Source organism: Styela clava, chromosome 11 (assembly GCF_964204865.1).
Source record: "Styela clava chromosome 11, kaStyClav1.hap1.2, whole genome shotgun sequence".
In the NCBI taxonomy this organism is placed as follows: Eukaryota; Metazoa; Chordata; class Ascidiacea; order Stolidobranchia; family Styelidae; genus Styela; species Styela clava.
In genome coordinates this window covers 6,453,913-6,473,232 of record NC_135260.1, presented here as the reverse complement: position 1 = coordinate 6,473,232, position 19,320 = coordinate 6,453,913, and the positions used below count along the sequence as shown (strand labels likewise).

General features: G+C 32.8%; 2 protein-coding genes across 2 annotated transcripts in view; both read right to left on the bottom strand.

Moving 5' to 3' along the window:
- Nucleotides 1-19,320, bottom strand: part of LOC120348207 (diphthine methyl ester synthase-like) — a 29,999-nt gene that overhangs the window by 2,980 nt on the left and 7,699 nt on the right. The window contains exons 2-4 of the mRNA XM_039418337.2: nucleotides 11,089-11,233; nucleotides 8,679-8,803; nucleotides 458-566 (exon numbers count right to left, since the gene is read on the bottom strand). Of these exons, the coding sequence (XP_039274271.2) occupies nucleotides 458-566; nucleotides 8,679-8,803; nucleotides 11,089-11,223 (369 nt within the window). The 5' untranslated portion in view covers nucleotides 11,224-11,233. The remainder of the gene's footprint in view (nucleotides 1-457; nucleotides 567-8,678; nucleotides 8,804-11,088; nucleotides 11,234-19,320) is intronic.
- On the bottom strand, nucleotides 11,232-17,142 carry LOC120348205 (rho-related BTB domain-containing protein 1-like). Its single transcript, XM_039418335.2, has one exon. It carries the CDS (start codon nucleotides 16,965-16,967, stop codon nucleotides 14,871-14,873), a length of 2,097 nt encoding a protein of 698 aa, XP_039274269.2. The 5' UTR covers nucleotides 16,968-17,142; the 3' UTR covers nucleotides 11,232-14,870.

The window sequence follows — 19,320 nt, the reverse complement described above, 5'->3', positions numbered from 1 at the left end:
AGAAAAACAGCATCAACTACGCACTTGTTTGATGACATTGAGAATACGATTTTGCAATAAAATCGTGAACAATATATTCAACCGAAGCTGATTCTGAATATATCATTGCCAAATTTTCAAAATCAACAATCTTGGTACTTCAATTACTTTTCACATTTATTGGGTTCCCAATACAGTTGCAGTTTTTTAATAAACGCCACAGATGATAAATTTGTGATGACGTAATCATTTTTGGAGGAATGTACATTATAAAGATGATTGTACCCGAGATGTCATTTAACGGTTTAAATAAATCTTAACCATTAACCATCTAAAATCGGTCAACCGATTAACCGGTTAACCATTCCCAGCCCTACTGATCATAGTTAGGCAGAATACAACATAAAAATGATAATGACAACAAAGATATAGCACACAGATGGAGCCTTTGTGAAGGAATTAGCATGTTTGTGCTTACCTGAAGGCCACAGCAGCCAACAGCATTCATAATTGAAGCATTATGTATTACTTTGAAATCAATGTTATTTTCTTTTGCTCTTAATACCAAGTCACTGTGTGTCGTCGCCCTGTGAAATAGAAAATTTGGTGTTACTATAATATATCTTTTACTAAATGAATCTTATTGGACACGTTTAGTGGACATAACGATCGTTTCAAAATTTTGTTGTTATTGTTATTTGTCTCAGTCTCCATTTTTAAAAAATTGCTTTTCTCTTCGAATACTGGACCAATTGCTTTGATATTTTCAGTGGTTAAAGATAAAATTTTTCTCCAGAAGGCTATTACTTTTATTTATTTCTAAATTTCGCATGAAATCTGATATTTCGTCTAAAATTTCGCTGTATTATTTTATCCATGGGAACACTGGCTGTCCGATTTGATTCTGTAAATTATTTCTACGCGAAACTCGGAATTTTTTGTGGGTACCGGTGGCGTCAAAGGTAAATACTGCTTCGCTCAGGTTAACGTGTCCATATATTTGAGCACAGCTCTCTTGTTATATGTTATTGTTACGGCTCGGAGGTGCCAATTGCCAAGTACTGGGAACATGCTTGGCAGAACAACTGTGACTACACTGCGAGACCTCGAATTTGTTAGAGACTAATTATCTGTGTCTAGGAAACCCGGTCACTGTAGAATGCTACACACCTCACTATTGCATAAAATATTGTTTTTTAGGGTAAGACTCTTGGCACTCAAGAAAACGTGATAAAAACGGTTTAACATGGTTCACTTCATTGCCTATTTTTGAAATTTTAAAACACTTCTGTCTAAGTAAGTAAGTAAGCCTATAGCAACTAACCCCCAAATGTACCCCATTTCATGTTGAAATCATCATGACAAAGTTAATTTTTCCCAAAATTCGAACAAAGACTTTCGTAGGAATCAAATTACACCAGTTTTAAGAACATAACATGTTCCACCCAGTCATTATCAAATTAAAATCTATATTCTCAAGACCTTTGGCACTGATTGAAATAATTATATCTAAGTTCCCATCCGTACGATGTACATAATTACCCTTGTTGAGATAATAGGAATTTCTGTTTATAACGTGAATCACGAGCTCACGTTTACAGTATTTAATAAGATTTATGATGGATGTATAAATACGACTCCGATATCTTTCGATAAAAAAGGAGAAGACGATGTAAACCATTCTAAGCTAGTCTGGATAAATGTTTTAAGATTTATATTCTGTGTGTTAACAATCATTTATGCAATAAATATATGCTATAAATGGTGACAAAACCGACTTGACTTAACCTTCTGAAACGGATCAGATCAACGGACAACAACCAGGACAAGCAACAATTGGACGGAATCAACCAAAAAACTGACCAAGCGAAAGCTTTCAATAAGTGCCGAGAAACCGTCTCTACAAAACGTGCGAACTTACGAACGTCGGGGAGATTCAAATTGCCTGGAACAACGAGTGAAGTATCAAATTGCTGACAAGCCGAAATAATCAAAAACATTATGAAAAGACAATAATCTCAATTGAAAACTGTTGAACTATGGTAACGGACTCTGGAAACGTTAAAATTACGAATAAGGACTGTGTTGTCGAACAATCGAAATGAACTCTATTAGAACATGATATATGTTCGAGGTGAAAAACCTAAGCAAAAAACGAACTGTTGAAAACAATGAACTATATGGACTGTTTTACGGTAAATTACGCGCTCTATTCCGAATAATAGAGAGAGGAATTGTCGCGCGTACCTAATGGATATACAGATCAGGAGCATGTCATTCTACAATTTGTTTCATGATTTGCAGGTTTTTCTTCTCATTGAGACAGACATTTTTCATTCTTCCACTAATACTAAGGTAAAGTACTTCTTTTTCTTCTCGTATATACATGGCGTTTCATTCGGCTTTCAATTTTTATAAATTAATTATTGGTAAAACTTTAAATATTCTAATTTCAAATACCTTTCAAGAGATTTATATTATTGAACATTTGTGGTTAGAATTTCTTTTCGATTAAATAGATTTCGTTAGAATTGAAATGCTCTCTAAAAGTAGATTCGAGCGAGTCATACTTTTAATTATTTACAAAGCCGTCATATAGAACGGTGAAATAATAAGCTCGTTAAACAAAAATTGTATCCAAAAGCGTTATTTTTTCAAAAAAGCCCTGAGATGGCATAAACTTAAAAATGCGTTTTTTCATCCCGACACGGGACAAATATATAGACCAACTAGGTCGCAACGCGTTTTTTCTTCCCGACATGGGACAAGCATATATTGACCAACTAGGTCGCAACGCGTTTTTTCTTCCCGACACGGGACAAGCATATATTGACCAACTAGGTCTACAAAATCGTAACAATGCGATAAAGCGAGTATAAGTATTTTAACTTAGCGAAATACATTAAATTGAAAATATGTTTAAACCGTCCAAACCAAAATTTTTCAAATAAAAATACGCCATCCTTCTGTAATTCTACTTTACAATCTTTACTCTTTCTATAAACTCTTCTTTATTTCAATGTCGTGTCTCATTGTAGATCATATACATGTAAATATTTTTTTTGACCTATATCATTAATTTTAGCATTGTGTATTGTATTTTTCTATATATTTTCAATTTATTAGAGTTGCCAATGCTTTAAACTTCCAGTTAGTAAGATGGGGAGATAATATAGCAACTAACCCCCAAATGTACCCCATTTCATGTTGAAATCATCATGACAAAGTTAATTTTTCCCAAAATTCGAACAAAGACTTTCGTAGGAATCAAATTACACCAGTTTTAAGAACATAACATGTTCCACCCAGTCATTATCAAATTAAAATCTATATTCTCAAGACCTTTGGCACTGATTGAAATAATTATATCTAAGTTCCCATCCGTACGATGTACATAATTACCCTTGTTGAGATAATAGGAATTTCTGTTTATAACGTGAATCACGAGCTCACGTTTACAGTATTTAATAAGATTTATGATGGATGTATAAATACGACTCCGATATCTTTCGATAAAAAAGGAGAAGACGATGTAAACCATTCTAAGCTAGTCTGGATAAATGTTTTAAGATTTGTATTCTGTGTGTTGTGTAAATTTACGAATAAAAACATATAGAGATTTTTAACGCATCTTCATTCACGTGGGCGTTGAAGCTGAAGGGTGAACGGGTGACTTGCAAGTCAGAGACAATCTACGAAATAGCAATATATGGTAACATCACATTCATCTACCAATCACATATGCAATAAGCCTGCCTTTGAAGTTGATGTTCGTGTTAAAAATGATATGTCAGACATTATGTTAAAAAAAATCTCCAAGTATCCATACAATATATATAGAGAGCAATAAAAGCTTAGCCATTGTTGACACAATGTCAAAATTCCATTGGCTGCTGCGTCATTTCTTACTCCAGTGAATTTTTTTTTTGTGATTTTCATTTCGTGATACTTTTGAATTATTAAATTTTGGTCCTTTCCCTCCGAATTAATCAGCCAACAGGTGTCGCTGACTCGATGACTGTTACAGTCCTTCGCGACCCCTTATCGATTGCAATGAATCTCTGACGTTATTTCCTATGTGTTTATTTCAATTTACATATAATTCCGTTATACACTTTAGTGTTGTGTCTTCATTGATTCTTGCATGATAAAAATAAATTATCTGAATCTTTCAATACTCTAATAAAATGTAAACCACTGAATTTCAATAATGTTTAGTTCAATTTTACAGTCAAAATATTTTCATATCATAATATATTCATTTTACATTTGACCCTTCATTTCACATACTTGTATATATGAGTGATCTCAAAAAACATTTATAAAATTTTAACGAAGGCCTTAGTAAAATCTTATCAATTATTGAAACGGAAACCCATAAATACGTGGCACTAAAACCACTAGAACCACCTATGTTAGATCAATATAAAAGGACCAATTTGCTAATGTAAATAAATAGTAGTCCCTAAGGTTTTTTGTTTAATAAATCATGCATACATAAAATACATTCTAAATAATTTCAGCACCGCATGTCCAGCCTGAATGTCGGAAAATTTAACAATAACCATGACAGAACAAATTACTCATGTTTCTATTATCATGCTATCCCCAGGCATGATAAAAAAATCACTGACTTGCAGATCACAAGTAATCTGTTAATCTTCAAACGGCCAGGAAGTATTGTGAAAACAAAAATTTTGATGATAAAATTTGTAAAAAAGACTGCGATAATTTAATCTGACATAGGTAAACTACTCTAGTAGTTCCAGTATATGCAAATACTGGCAATAATTATGATGTAACAAAGGTATTAACAATGCAATTTGGTCATTTATTCTAGTACCTAATTTCTACAGATTTGCAATCTGTTTCGGACAGAGATTTTCTTCCAGGAATCCATAAATCAGAAGCAGCTTATATAAGGTTTTTCAAAATAAAAATTTTTGTATTCATCAAAATATTTTGCAAAAATTTAACAAACCAAGCTTGAAAAACAGTAACATGGAGTAACCTTGTAATGTTATATGTTTGTAGTTCAGTTCAGTGTTGGAGTTGGATTCTTCTTTTCATAATAAAAATGAAAAGTGTGAACCGTTCAGTGAAAAAGGCTTCCTGTCCTTGTTAGATAGGTTGTCTATATCCTACCATTGTGTTGAGTTTGAATCTGTTTACAACCATCAGGTCATCGAGTGCAATATTTCAAAACACTTGAAACTCTGAACTCAACAAGATGATGAATCAACAACAATCTACCTCCTTGTTTGCAGTTGGAATAATAAATCATTGTCAATTATTTAAATACAAAAACTAACAAAGAAATGGAAAAGTACACAATGGAGCTCAAATCAAAATATTAATTCAAGTGGAAATTCATACATGTGATGTCATGTCTGATAGTACTTCAATTATTAATGCAATCTCTAACAATTATTATTTCTAGTAAGAGGTGTTAGTTAGATAATTTTGCAAAACTAGCAGAAATTACAGTATTTCCGTAAATAAATTATTTTCAATCAAATTTATGAACCTGGGGGGGTCTCCACTCAATAACCAGCCCCAGTGTAACTGTGTGATTATATTTTTCTCAAATATTGTATATATTTGATTTTTTATTGGTTGGAAAAAAATTAACTCGACCTGAAAAATATATTTTATTATGCCAAAGGCTGAAATAGCATTGCATTCATAACAGGCAACAACGGAAACTAATAAATCTTTTTTTAATTTATTTCGAAGATTAATTTCTTTCAACATCCTAAGATTGTCAAATTAAAAAAAATATCACTATCATTCCAATAAAACTAAATTATCATAATATGCCATGACAGAGAGTGAGTAGATCAGTGGTTAGACAATCTATGGACTTATTCCAATTGCATTTTGAATACAATTTTTCAATTTGCACGATGTTTGATGAAACTAGACTACAAAAATATACGGAGCTGTATTTTTATAATAGTGTTTATAAAAGCAACCACAATCTTAATAAATATTTGTATGCTCGAGGCAAATATTTTTCCAAATTAAACATTTCTCATTAATTAAATGTATTTATTGACTGAGAAACTTTGGAATGTGTCAACACTGTTAATGAAAACTCCTTTTAAATCACAAAACAGAATTGGAATTATTTAGGCCTACCTATTATCAAAGTCAACAAGCTCTCTTATACTGACAATATAAACTTCAAATTTTCGCCGTAGAAAAGAAAATTCACAGATCTTTTATTACAATAAGGGATGTGAAATGGGCTTTTATAAATAAACCATACGGTTTCGCGATAATTAAATCTATATCGGTGCTGGTTACAGGGCCAACGCAAGGTACTAAAATATTTATAATAACGCGTTTAATCGTCTGCATTTAAGATCAGCGACAAATCATTTCCTGATGATATCATACGTCATGTCTGCGTTAGAAAACATTGGGAGGATTTTGTAATTACAAATTTGTCATACCATACATGATTAGAATGGTTTATATATGGTCCATATTTAGAAGTTCATCACTGAAGAATTGGGAATATTGATCAATGTACAAAGCAGTATCATTAATCAAAATAGTACACAGGATACTATTGTTGTAGATTTATTTATGAAATATAATTGACGTCATTATAGATGTATTTTAAGCAATTGTTCTCTGAAAAAGAAGTGAACAACTGACGTACAAATTGATAACTGAAACAAAAAATCGAGCTGAAAAAATTCAACAATGATGAATGACTAATACCAAATAATCTACAAATACATTCTGAAGTAATATTTTTGAGTATGAAACATCGAATATGCGGTACTCCGGAACGTAGTATATGTACCAGGTTTGGGTTAGGCCATAAATTTTTTTATCAGTTCGAGGACTAGCCAGGTGACTCTCGTAGTATTTGTACCTGAAATTATGGCCTACCCCCAACCTGGTGCATAATATACTATGTACCGGAGTCCGCCAACTTGGTTCATATACTTCGGGAGCGCCGATTATATTGTATATTGAGCCGTGTTCAGCAAAGAACACATAGAACAGAAGTCGATGTATATTTATTAATGAATCCGAATTTTGAATAGTGGAAAAGTTGATATAAAATATGATTTGAATGATTCTCTATTTTGACTATTTGACTTCTCTATTTTCTCTAATTCTCAGAAATTAAACAAAGACTTTTTTAGTTGATCTGTTTAATTAAATAGCTTGAAATGATAATTTCTATTGTCCATTTATTTGTCCACTACAAAAATTTTAAAACTATTAAACTCATGCAAATTGCTTTTCCTTTTCTAAACAGTCATTGCATGATGTGACTTTGTTAAATCATAATGTCTGTATTATCTAACCAACAAAATTTCGTAATACCATCATTATGACAAGTGACGACAATATCAATATGTGACTGCGGCAATTGGAAACGTAAAACATAGCCTGACAATGGTTGAAAATTAGTTAGAGCTGGAGACTATGATATCTAAAATGAATTGAATATTAGATTACATTCAAAATTACTTATATTCTATACAGAAAATATTAATTTTAGGAATAAATCAGAATTTATTAATACCAAAATATGTCAGTTTAAGTTATTGGCATCAGCAATCTTTCAAATAAAGATAGGGTTTCATTAACTTCTGATAACAGTAGAAAATAGGAAAACAAATAAAAGATGCACCTTTTCCCTGCACTGTACTATCATATTCCCATCTATATAAAATGATTAATGTAAATTTTTTCATTGAACATGTCTACTTTGAAATATATCCAATATTACCAAAAATACATTTTTTTGGAAAATTTTCAAAATAGATGATTCATCTGATTTTGGCGACACCTGTCTGTGGTTTGATATCTCAGACAAAAGTCTTGAAGCTGTTGGGTCGAAAAGGAAACACAAAAAAATCTGTGAACTTCACAGAGTGGAAATAATATGGTAATATTAAACTGGGTCAGCAAAGCTGAACTTGGAAAGATACTGATTCTTTAAGAATATTATCTCCTTACATATCAGTGGATTCTTGTGCAGGGCCTTATTTGGAGCGGAAAGCATGAATAAACGAAGTATAAAAAATAAACAAGATAAAGTCATGGCATAGAAATCATCTTAACAACTGTTACCATTCAAAATAGAGAGTTGAGATTTGTAGTTAATTAAGACAGTGTGTCTCAACCTATTGGTCGCGGCCCAAAACTGGGCCGCCTGAAAATTTTATTTTATTGGAGTGTTGCTTAATGGTAATTGTAAGTTATACGTGAGGAATATCAAAGCATAAAAATTTATCTATTATGCCTAATTAGGGAAAGCCACGCCACGATTTCAAAAAACTCATTGATGGAAAACAAGCATGTTCTGACTTTAAAGCAATTTCTCATAGAATAAATAGTATAAATCGGTATATAAAAATCATCGTCTTGTAGTTCGACTCCATAAAAACACTATATGACGTTTAGTATTTGAGAATATCCTTGGGTTGCCAGTTTTTACCAACTTTATTTTATGAGAAATTCGGGTCACTCGAAAAAAAGGTTGGAAGCCACTGAGTTAGGACAAGAGATGGCATATGAATAGCCAGCCTCTCATACACTTGAAACATGTGAAATAGCAAAACAAGCTTCACAAGAAGTGGCATTCATTCATGAATAACCACAACCTAGCCCACTCTATCTGCACAACAGTGCATTTATTGCTAACAATGCAAGCATATACTTCCTACCCAAAAGGATCTCCAACAACCAGAAAGGCAACATCTTCCTTGTCAGCATTTTTCAGTATTTCTGCTGAATCTTGTTCTACCATATCTCTGTCAGCAAGTATCACAGGACGTTCATAGAAGTCTTCCTGAAGATTAAAACAAATTTGCAATGGTAATATAAACTGAAGGAGGCAATGTCGGAAAATTAGTATGGCACAATGTGTTATACCAGCGGTTCTCAAACTTTTTAAGTCCTTTTTAGAATTCGCCGAGTCTCACACACCACCTCAAAAACAACCAGCTAATAATAAGCTACAAATAACAGATAGTAAGGTGAAATTACGTTTTATTCAAAAAAACACATTCAAAATATGTGTACATAACAAAGAAATTCAGACAGTAAAGAAATATCTAAAATGAGATGGGCTAGATCGAATCTAACACATAATTGTATTTTTAAATAGCTTCTCGCCTCCTCAGAAAGCTGTCTACGCACCCTCCCATTGTGAGGTTTACACCACCATTTGAAAAATTTAATAATATTATTTTTAGCCACCAACAAACTACAAAACAAATAAAAAAAATTTTGGTGAATGAATTTTGGTAATGAAAATTTTTAACGTTAGAAAAATATAAAACTATTCCAAAATTAAATACTCTTGAAAAAATATAAAATATTTATCTTCAACTGACAAACATTATTACAATTTGTGGGTGGCCATATATAAGGCAGGCTAACAAAGAACATCAAGCTTCATGCATCAAACATATTACAATATGACTGGTACAACAGAAAAATCTCACGCTAACTAGAAATCAATACAAATTAGTTTAAAAGAGAACTTAGTTCAAACCCAATTTAATTAGTCTGCAACTTTAATGTGAATTTTGTCAAAAACGAATTAAAGAATTGTCAATTCCATTACTGTCCTTACTAATTATGATAGTAACATTTGACTAGTGCTTTCAAAAATATGCGCCATGACACCTTAGAACACAATGAAACAATTCAGTGTGTCACAAAATCTATCTCCTATAAAAATATCACCTAATATTTGCTCACATATCGAACTTATTAACATAAACTGATCTAATACAGGGGTGAGCAACCTGTAGCCCACACAAAAAAATTGTGCGTTCCGCGGAGAAGTGCGAATTTTGAATGGTGCGTGTTATATGACCAATAACCAGAATTTTTGTGCTTGCAACTGCTAGAAAGCCCATGTTAATAATGAAGGTGTGGCCCGCAGTTATACATACAGATATTTGTATTTGGTCCTCCTATATTGAAGGTTGCACATCCATCCCTGATCTAATAGGTTGTGATTAACGCCTTTCACTTCACATTACGATAGTTATGTATACAAACACAAGCCTACTGGGATGACTACATGTGCATATAAAATACAACTTTTCCTTGTTGTAATTCATATTAATGTCAAATTTGTATTACAAAATATAAATCTGTCATGATCGTTAAGTTTGGGTGATCGTGTTTCAGACTATAGAATTTTCTAATTACTGAACGCGGTGGAAAAATCTGATCAGATTTCAGTTTTTTATTTAGGGACATGGCAACATAAGGTAAGGATATAATTCTAGGGAAAGGGAAAAGAATACATTAAACCACTTCCTCTCAATCCAGGTTGTGTATGGGAATAGGAAACACGGTGGGTTCAATCAAAACAAAGATCAAAAGCATCTAATCAGCACAAATAAAGGAGAGTCGGAGCTCGGCATGTTTAAATTACCGGTACTATTAGAGTCGAAACGAAAGTCGTATTTTCAAACTCCCTGAAGTCAAGGGTCAAATGAAAATTTTGGATTTTTGCGAGTCAGAGTTTCAACAGTTTTAAATTAAAGTCAAAACTTTCAACAGAAGCTAATAAATAAGCAATCTCAAGAGATAATTAAAAAACACTTGCATACATAACATAATGCTTGCATCACAAGTAGGCTATTTGTGCTCTGAACTTGGTTTTATCAGATTTGAAATTTGAAGTGTCAATTGGGATTTGCTCAAGTCTGGGATGAAGTCGAAATCTCAACCAGAAGTCATTTTAAACTGCCTCGGAGTTTGGGAGTAAATTTTTCAACGACACAGTCCTATCCATAAGAAATCACTTAGAATGCATGTAGTTAAAGTCCATAGTTTCATAGATACCAGTGGCTTCCCTTCCCCAGTAAAATTGTGTTCAACTTTGTCTCACAATTTTGAATGGAAACTTTAATTGGTTGGCAAAAATAAACTTGATTAAGACTACATATAACTAAAAAAGCAAACTCCATAAAGTCAGCTAATGTGAATTTCTTGGTAAGAGGGAATTGCACCAAACGAATGAAATCTCAATTCTAATTCAACTAGTAAAAAATTGGATTAGATGAAGACTGAATAGTCTTGACAAAAGAAAACAACAAAATTGCTACTCACAAGAGCATCCTTTCCAACAGTCAAAATAGATGTGTAAGCTTCAAGATAAACTCTACTCGCAGATTTGACGATTTCTAAACCTTTGACTGTAATGTCTTTTGCATCTCCCAGTCCCAATCCTACTAGATATAACATTTTTATGCCTAAATATTGAAACAACAATATATATATATATTTAATAAACAGTAAAGAAAGATACTTTGTTAACAAGAAGTCAGAAGCCCACTTTCCTCAACATCACAATTTGAGCTATCAGTCAAATAAAGAAATAGCAAATGCAATTTTAACATTATGATGTAACATTCTCAATGGAAAATGAACATGAGAAACAATTACATGAAATTATCGAATAGGTCCACCAAGCATCTGTGAATATATAGGAGTTCTCTTATGACTCCAATAATAAAAGTAAATGACATTCGTGGTGTGGTGATAACTATAAAGCTTCAACATCAGCAAAGCTGGTTTGGTTAAAATATTGAATTTCATTCCTAGTTCAACTTTTGTTCATAATCTTACTAAATTCATAATAAATTGAGTAAAATCAGGTCAAACCCCCCAATAACAGTCATTTTAAACCCATTGTATATGAAAGGCAGTGGATACATGTACAGAATCTTGTTTGGGGAGACTTGTAACAGAGTAAATTTTCTGAAGAAAGGGGAAATATCCATCAGAGCTCCACAAAACCGTCCATCAATTATGAATATGACATTCCTAACTAATTCTAATGCAAATGCTATCAAAGCACTACCTTAAACATGATAACAGACATATCAGAAAATACAGAATAGGCCTACTTGAAATGAAATTTAATTTTAGAAATTGAAACAAATGACATAAATAGGCAGCAAAAGAAAAACAAATAAGGCACAAAGAAAATAGTATTTGTGCAAGCACAAAGCTATACAAATGAATGTGAAATTGTATTATTAATATATTTTACCAAAACACATTAATCACATTGTCAAATATTTCTATTACCGTATATTTCAGAAGTATACCAAGACAGCTATAAAATTTTGCACTATATTTGCTGTACTGTTTTATTTTTGAACAAACTGTAAAGTATAATCTACTAATCTGAGTAGATTATTAAGTCAGATAACGAATAAATTTAAATGAAGCACACCGATACCAAGCTCGTCAAATGTATGAAACAAAGCAGTCAGTCAAAGAGAAATAAAGAATCTAAACCAGGATTGTCCAAAACGAATCGAATACATTAAAAATTCATTATATTCAATATTTTTATCTAGAAATTAGGAATTTTAAGCCATCAGACAAGCAGATTAAAACATACAATATTTAACTGGTAACAAAAAACACAAAGAAAACCTTTATGTTCGTGTTGTTTCAGGTGTGATCAACATGAAGATATAGTGATTTATTTAATTTTCCACATGAAGTTGCCACCAATTGAGAAAGTATTCAAAATACCATATTCAAGAATATTTTTTCAGAAAGTATTTGTGATATTGAAATATTCTGTTTTGGCTATCCCTGATATAAACTTTGGAGTCCAGCTAGATTCTCATAGATAAGACTCAAAATTCTTGTATCAGAAGGAAAAAGGAAGCAAATACCAAAACTCTGTAATTTGTACCATGGTCAACATCTGTATTTCAGGCAGCATTTGTAACATTTGAGTTGGAATCAAATGTAATACAGTTATGGCATAAATATACCCAATCATGACCAAGTTAATAGCCTACTCTTAATAGGCTGTGAAAATCACACTTGGTACTATTACAATCGAAGACCTTTTAAATATAAGTAAATATATTACAATCAGATTATGAAACATAAAGAAGCGACCAGCGCTATCTATCATTATTACCAGAAAGTAGAATATTTCTTTCCATTTTGAAAATCAGAGACGTTGAAATTGGACAAATTAATTTTGTTGAGCTGTGACTGTGATATTTACAATCACATACATCAATGTGGGACTTCCATTAATAAAAAAAATAGAGGGATATGGAAGCTCTGGGAACTTACCAGTACGTAACAAGTAACAAATACAATGTCAATGTGCACACAAAAAATGAGAATGATTTAAAAAGGTTTTGAGCAGCGACACATATAAGGTTTTAGAATACAATTCTGGTAGACATCATTTAATTATCAACATGGTTGTAAATGATAAATCCACTCCACAGATGATTAAACAAATCGTGGTATTTTTAATTTTTCGAATTCTAAGCAAATAAAGAATGATTGGAAACACCAGCATTCTAATATCAGGCCGATTTAAGTAATTAAAAATATAAGTAAATGCAGTGTGATGTAATAATATACAGATATTCATCAAATTCAGAAATCCATAATTATATTAGTATATGTATGATATATCCAAATTGACTATAGAAATTAGTATGAGAAATTGACATAGGCCTAGTTTAAATAAAATTTTAAAGAGGTATTTTAGATTCAGAGTTGAATCACGATTAATGTCCAACGCAACTGAATTTTAGTTCAATTTTCCAAGTTTACTGATCCAATTACAGTACAAAACCCAACATAAAAATTAATGGCCAGATAATAACCAATTCGATCACTCCTACATTTTGTGATATTGAATATCCAGGAAAGTAGTAAAATATAATAAGTTTTCTTTTTCAAACTAACTGTATGAGTATATCAATGGACTACATATGTTATTACAACACCAACTATTGATAATTCTATTGAATACATAAAATGAATCTTGGAATAGAAAAACTCAAGAATAGTGATATACAGAACACCCGGAACCTATTAATTATAAAGAGAAAACGAAACACACAGAAGGTGAATATGGAGGGCAAGAAATGAAAGAATTTATAATAACAGAAATTAATATATTATAATTAAATATTGAAGTTTTGTTACACTACTATTATAGAATATATTCTGTGTAGAATAAGAAAAAACAAATACATTGGAACCATAGCGTAATAAAACGTCTCACACCAAATATAAATGGTCTAAGTTATAATGGGTAGAGAAAATAGGTATTCCATAATTTAATTATAAGTTCAAATTATTTGTCAACCAATCTTTCATTTTAGATTTGAAAATACTGATTAAATCTAAAATTCTTCTATAAAAAGATTTACAGAATTCTTTATTTACCGCACTGCCAAATTACTCATCATTTTGCAATTTCATTAAGTGCAATTATGATATGTGGAAATTAACATATGGTTCGATAATAACGAGAACAGGCAGCTCTACTGTGGTCAGTGTTTTGGCATGATAATAAAATAATATCACAATTACAAAAGTACAGATTGCTTGCGTAATACTGACCATAAAGGGAAAAAAATATAGTAAGAAAAAAAGAGGAACATAAGAAACTAAATTTACACCAGATCCAACTATAAATGATAGATAAAATAAAAAAAATAAAAGTGCAGTACATATCAATCCAGTACTGTAATAGTCTTTTAGAGTCATTTATACATGACGAGTATTTCTGAATAAAGATGAATGATAGAAAATACTGAAGGATAATAATATGTCATTCCGATAATGGTTGAAACCATCTATGCAGGAGGCAATTTTTTCCAAAACTATCATATATTAAATACATGGGTATTTCTACTGTTTATGATTCTATTTAAAGCAAAATCAGTGAATGACAACATGAATACCCGTGGTTAGGGCAAGATCGGCTCTATTGGCTGAGAAATCACAGCCGAACCCAAAGTATGATTCAATTTGTGATGTAAATCCTTTAGTCAAGAAAACTGGAATGTACTATGCTAACAACAACAACAGCGTATGAAAACAATCAGTCAAGATTTTTTATTTCCTTTGCCTTTTTGTTCCTCTTTCTCTTGCAAAGCCTTCTTTTTTAAAGCCCTTTCGTAGTTATCAAAATCTTTTATATACCATACCGGAGGCCACCTTAGTTGTTCCAAAATGCTTTGATTCGCTCGCGACATGGTCTTAATCATTTTTGATTTGCGGCATACATCATTGTAGTTAATAGTAATGTGATGGATGCACCACTCTGCAAGATTGTGAGCATTATGCAGCTGGGCTATTTCTAACATCATCACAATGCTTTCATGAAGATCACGAGTCATCGTTAAGTCACACTTTTTCTTGAATTCCTCGATAATATTGATCTCCAACATATTAATCAAATCAGGCAAGCAAAGTCGGTTTGCGAGAGCAATGACGTCAAGATATTCAGATGGAAATAATAAAACAGTTTTCGTATAAAGAAACTCAAATACAGTTTGCAAACAAGAAATTGTGGAACCAGGAAGGGGTACTATTTTATTTCCACTTTCGACGAAAGGACTTCCAAACATTGCACTCATCAATTCAGACGAACAAACGAGAAAAGCTTTATGCGCTGACAAGTTTCCATCATCAGCTTGAAAAGTTATATCAGAGAAAAGCTCTTTTCCGAGAAGTAGTTTATGTATTGCATTTTTTCTAAAATGATCAAATTTCTGGAGTAATAGTTTTGATCCTGACTCATCATTCAAAACCACAGTGAGTAAATTAGACAGTTGAAACAACCCAAATTTCTGACTTGCCAGAAAAAGGTCTGTAAATTGTTGGATATTATCTTTGAACCAATTCGGTTTGAGTACATCAGGGCTTAAATATCCATAATAACAGTAGTACAAAATATTCATGAAGGCAAACTGAGAGACATCTGGCGTTAGTCGTAACAAATCACAGTCGGTTTGATCACCCTTTGTTTTGTAGCTTGAAAGAAATGAAAAAGTGCTTTTTCGTTTATCTTCTGAACCTAAAGAAGTGGAGTTTGACTCAATAATATCTGGGTTTGTTGTGCAACTTTCAGTAGGTTCAAGTAAATCAGGGACAACCTGATCTTCATAATTTTTACATTCAATTGTATGGCTTGACTCATTATTAATAGTCACAATAAAAACGTCATTTGATGAATTGTCTGCCATAACTTTTTTTTCCAATAATTGCTCAGATGATTCGGATTCAGTTGTTCTATGATTAGCTGGGCACAGAGTGAATAAGCGATGAAGTTTATCCGAAGAAATGGCAAGAATAACCTTATGAGCATGAAATTTAAAATTTTCTCCAACAACAAGTAAATCAGAGTAAGTAGGATTATTGAACAAAGCAGAAAAATTTAAAGAGCACTCGGGAAGTTGAAGAAGCATTTTCGGCGGTTCTGGTTTGGGTGGAATCAATGGCCTTTGAAGCAATGGTTTTTGCACATGACGTAAATGAACATTGCGATATAAATACATCTTGCGCCTGTACATTAGTGCAGCACGAGCAGTATTTTCAAAAACTTCCTTAATTCCAAATCCCCTAAAAACACTTGTTTCATAATATGGACATTCAATTTCACTCGCAGTCTGACGACAAATTTCGGGATAGAGAATATCATTAGAGGATATTTTCTTGGCAAGAGTATTTTTATGCTTGTTCAAATCATCCAAATCTGCGAAACGAAGATCTATTTTACATCCGACAACGATAATTGGGACTCCTTTGCAATGCCGTCGAGCTTCAGGATACCAAAACGTTTTGACGCTATGAAGAGATTTAGAGTCGCATATAGAGAAACAAATTATAATAACGTCAGCTCTTCCATAAGAAAATTTTCGATTTTTATTGTGATCACCAAATGTATCCCATAATCGTAAGGACACATTTACTCCATCAATGCAATCTCTTGCTTTATCTAGAACATCGTTGTCATTTCTATAATGATCGATTGCCCATACAGTAGGTATATGAGTTCCGCCATATCTCCGATACTTATTGTTGGGTCCATATTGAGAGTGAGCTCTCGCACAAACCAGTCGTGTTTTACCCACATTATTATCCCCAACCACTACACATTTGATGTTTTCCTCACTCGGATTTTCTGTTGTTGAAGCCATTCTACGGACCTATCCAGTCCATTAAAGAAAAATGTTTTATTCATCCATTTGAGATGCACGTGCATTGAGCAAGACTTTCTTTTATTGCTGTATTGTAACTAATTTAAATGATCTGTATCGTTTGATAAAAACATGTCAGGCTGTCAGGTCAAGTTTTCCTGGCTTTTACACAAGAAGTAAGAAAAGAAAATAATATAACTTAATCATCTGATTGTCTTTGCGCTGCTGATCAGTGATCACCTACATCCTGGGCTCCTGGCATCAGCAGATCATTGGAATTGGCAGACTGCTTAGCATGCAAAAATAAATATTAAAATGTAGGAACAAGTCAATCATAGCAAGTTAATTATAATTCGAGCAAAACTATTATAATTTGTTGTAAATCGGGTTCAACTCAAGATTCTTTAAATTAGAGCGAAACTAGTTGGTCACAACATTCTTTAGCTGTCATGCGTCATTTGCATCACAGGCCATAGCCAAGGGTTAAAACATATTGTTTTGATCAGACAATCAAGATTAGATCTATTGCTGTGCTTGATAGTACACTAATTTGGGGACTGAATTTAACATTATAAGTACGGCTCGGTTTGCATTGAAAACAGGAGGGAGAGACAAGACAGAAAATAACAGTATGTATCCCTAAGATATTGCCAGATACAAATAACTGGGTGAAACCGCTGGCCGCAACTTTACTTGACATAGGCTTTCTATAGTTGGTTAAATTTGGTTATTGATCTTATGCTGATTTTGGAGTCTAAATAAATTGATCTTATCTACCTATCTGTAACATGCGTTGTTCGCTTCGCACAAGCTCAGAAGTACGGTACGGTAGGTTTTACAACGCAAAAGAATTGGAATTACTTGCACATATTACTGTAAAGTATTACCGGTACTGTATTCGGGTACCGGTATTAGATGAAAGTAAATTAAAAATTCGTATCGAGGGCCTCACACCATTCAAAATTGGCACTTCACCAGCTGCACAACTTTTCTTTTCCGGTCGCATATGGCCCGCGAGCCGCCCACCCCTACCGTACCGGTACCGTACCTACGATTTCTTACTAGTTCCCGTTATTAGGAGGACCGTCCCGTAGACTACCGCATTCTGAAACCACATCGAGCTTTTGCTAAACTCAACCCAAAGTGGTTTATAGCCTAGTCACTTTGACTCAACCCAACCCACTGCTGCACTGATCTTATTCTCAAGCGGACGCAGGCATAAGAGCTTCAGAGCTCTGAATGAAAATTTGAAATGCAACTCAATAAGACTAAGGTACGTAGGGTTGGGACCCGGGAAACCCCGATCCCGAAATCCTGGGATTTGAACCGTTTTTTTTTTCAATCCCGATCCCTCAATTATTTCCTAAAAATCCCGGGATTTTAAGGCTTTATTATCCTGTAAATATATACTACTACCGTTATCCACATATAGATATTCTCACAAATGGTAGGTTATACCATTTTATCTAATACTTATTTTGAAAAAAAGTCATCCACGCTTACAGTTAGATAGATAGCTTATTTCGAAAACTCCATAACAAACATAAAATAAATAAATTAAAAATGGAGAATTCTGGAGGGCAAGCAAAACCTATAAAAAAAGTTTAAAACATGAGGAGTATCCTATTTCATGTGCCTTCCCACCAGCACGCACACAAAAACACAAGCCCAGTTGAATGAGACTTGGGCCAAACTTGACAAACAAAAAACACGATAGTATTAAACTTTCGGGCTGTTGTACTTTCAATAATTACGTTGATAATGACCAATACCTATGTGACGACCCTTGTTTTATCTTTTATATGATGTCATGTTATAATATTGCTATATTTTGTATTTTTAACACTGAAGACCCTGAGGGCTCTGTGACACTGTCGATCTGTATTTTGGTATCCTGTTAGCCTATGCTGTGGTTTGCAGCAGTGCAGTTGTGGTTGTTTTTTAGGTTTTTCTTGTGTCTGTTAAATTAATGTTAGTTCTTGAGAAGGGTACCCAGGGTGTTTATTTTTGATTTTATGGTTTATGACGGGTTTGGATGTTGTAATATTGCTCAATAGAATGATTTTATTGTTTGAGTGTAGTGCAATTGCAGTTGTTTTGCTATAGGTTGTACCGGTATGTTAGTCGTTGGTTGTACTACGGATTTGGTTATTGTCTTGTCAGTGCTGTTCAAATGTTGTGTATTTTTGTTGTACCCTTTCTGTTTTCTTGATTTCATTCGAGAATTTGATTGTATTAGGATTGCAATTTATAAATAGAACAAAATAGTATAAATTGAAGTGAATATTGGGAGGAAACTTGACGTCAGATCATATTGGAAGATGTTCTGAACTTGGATAATTATTACATAGAC

What these genes read in the sequence shown, in the direction of transcription:
- LOC120348205 (XM_039418335.2), bottom strand. Translation starts at nt 16,967, where the DNA reads ATGGCTTCAACAACAGAAAATCCGAGTGAGGAAAACATCAAATGTGTA.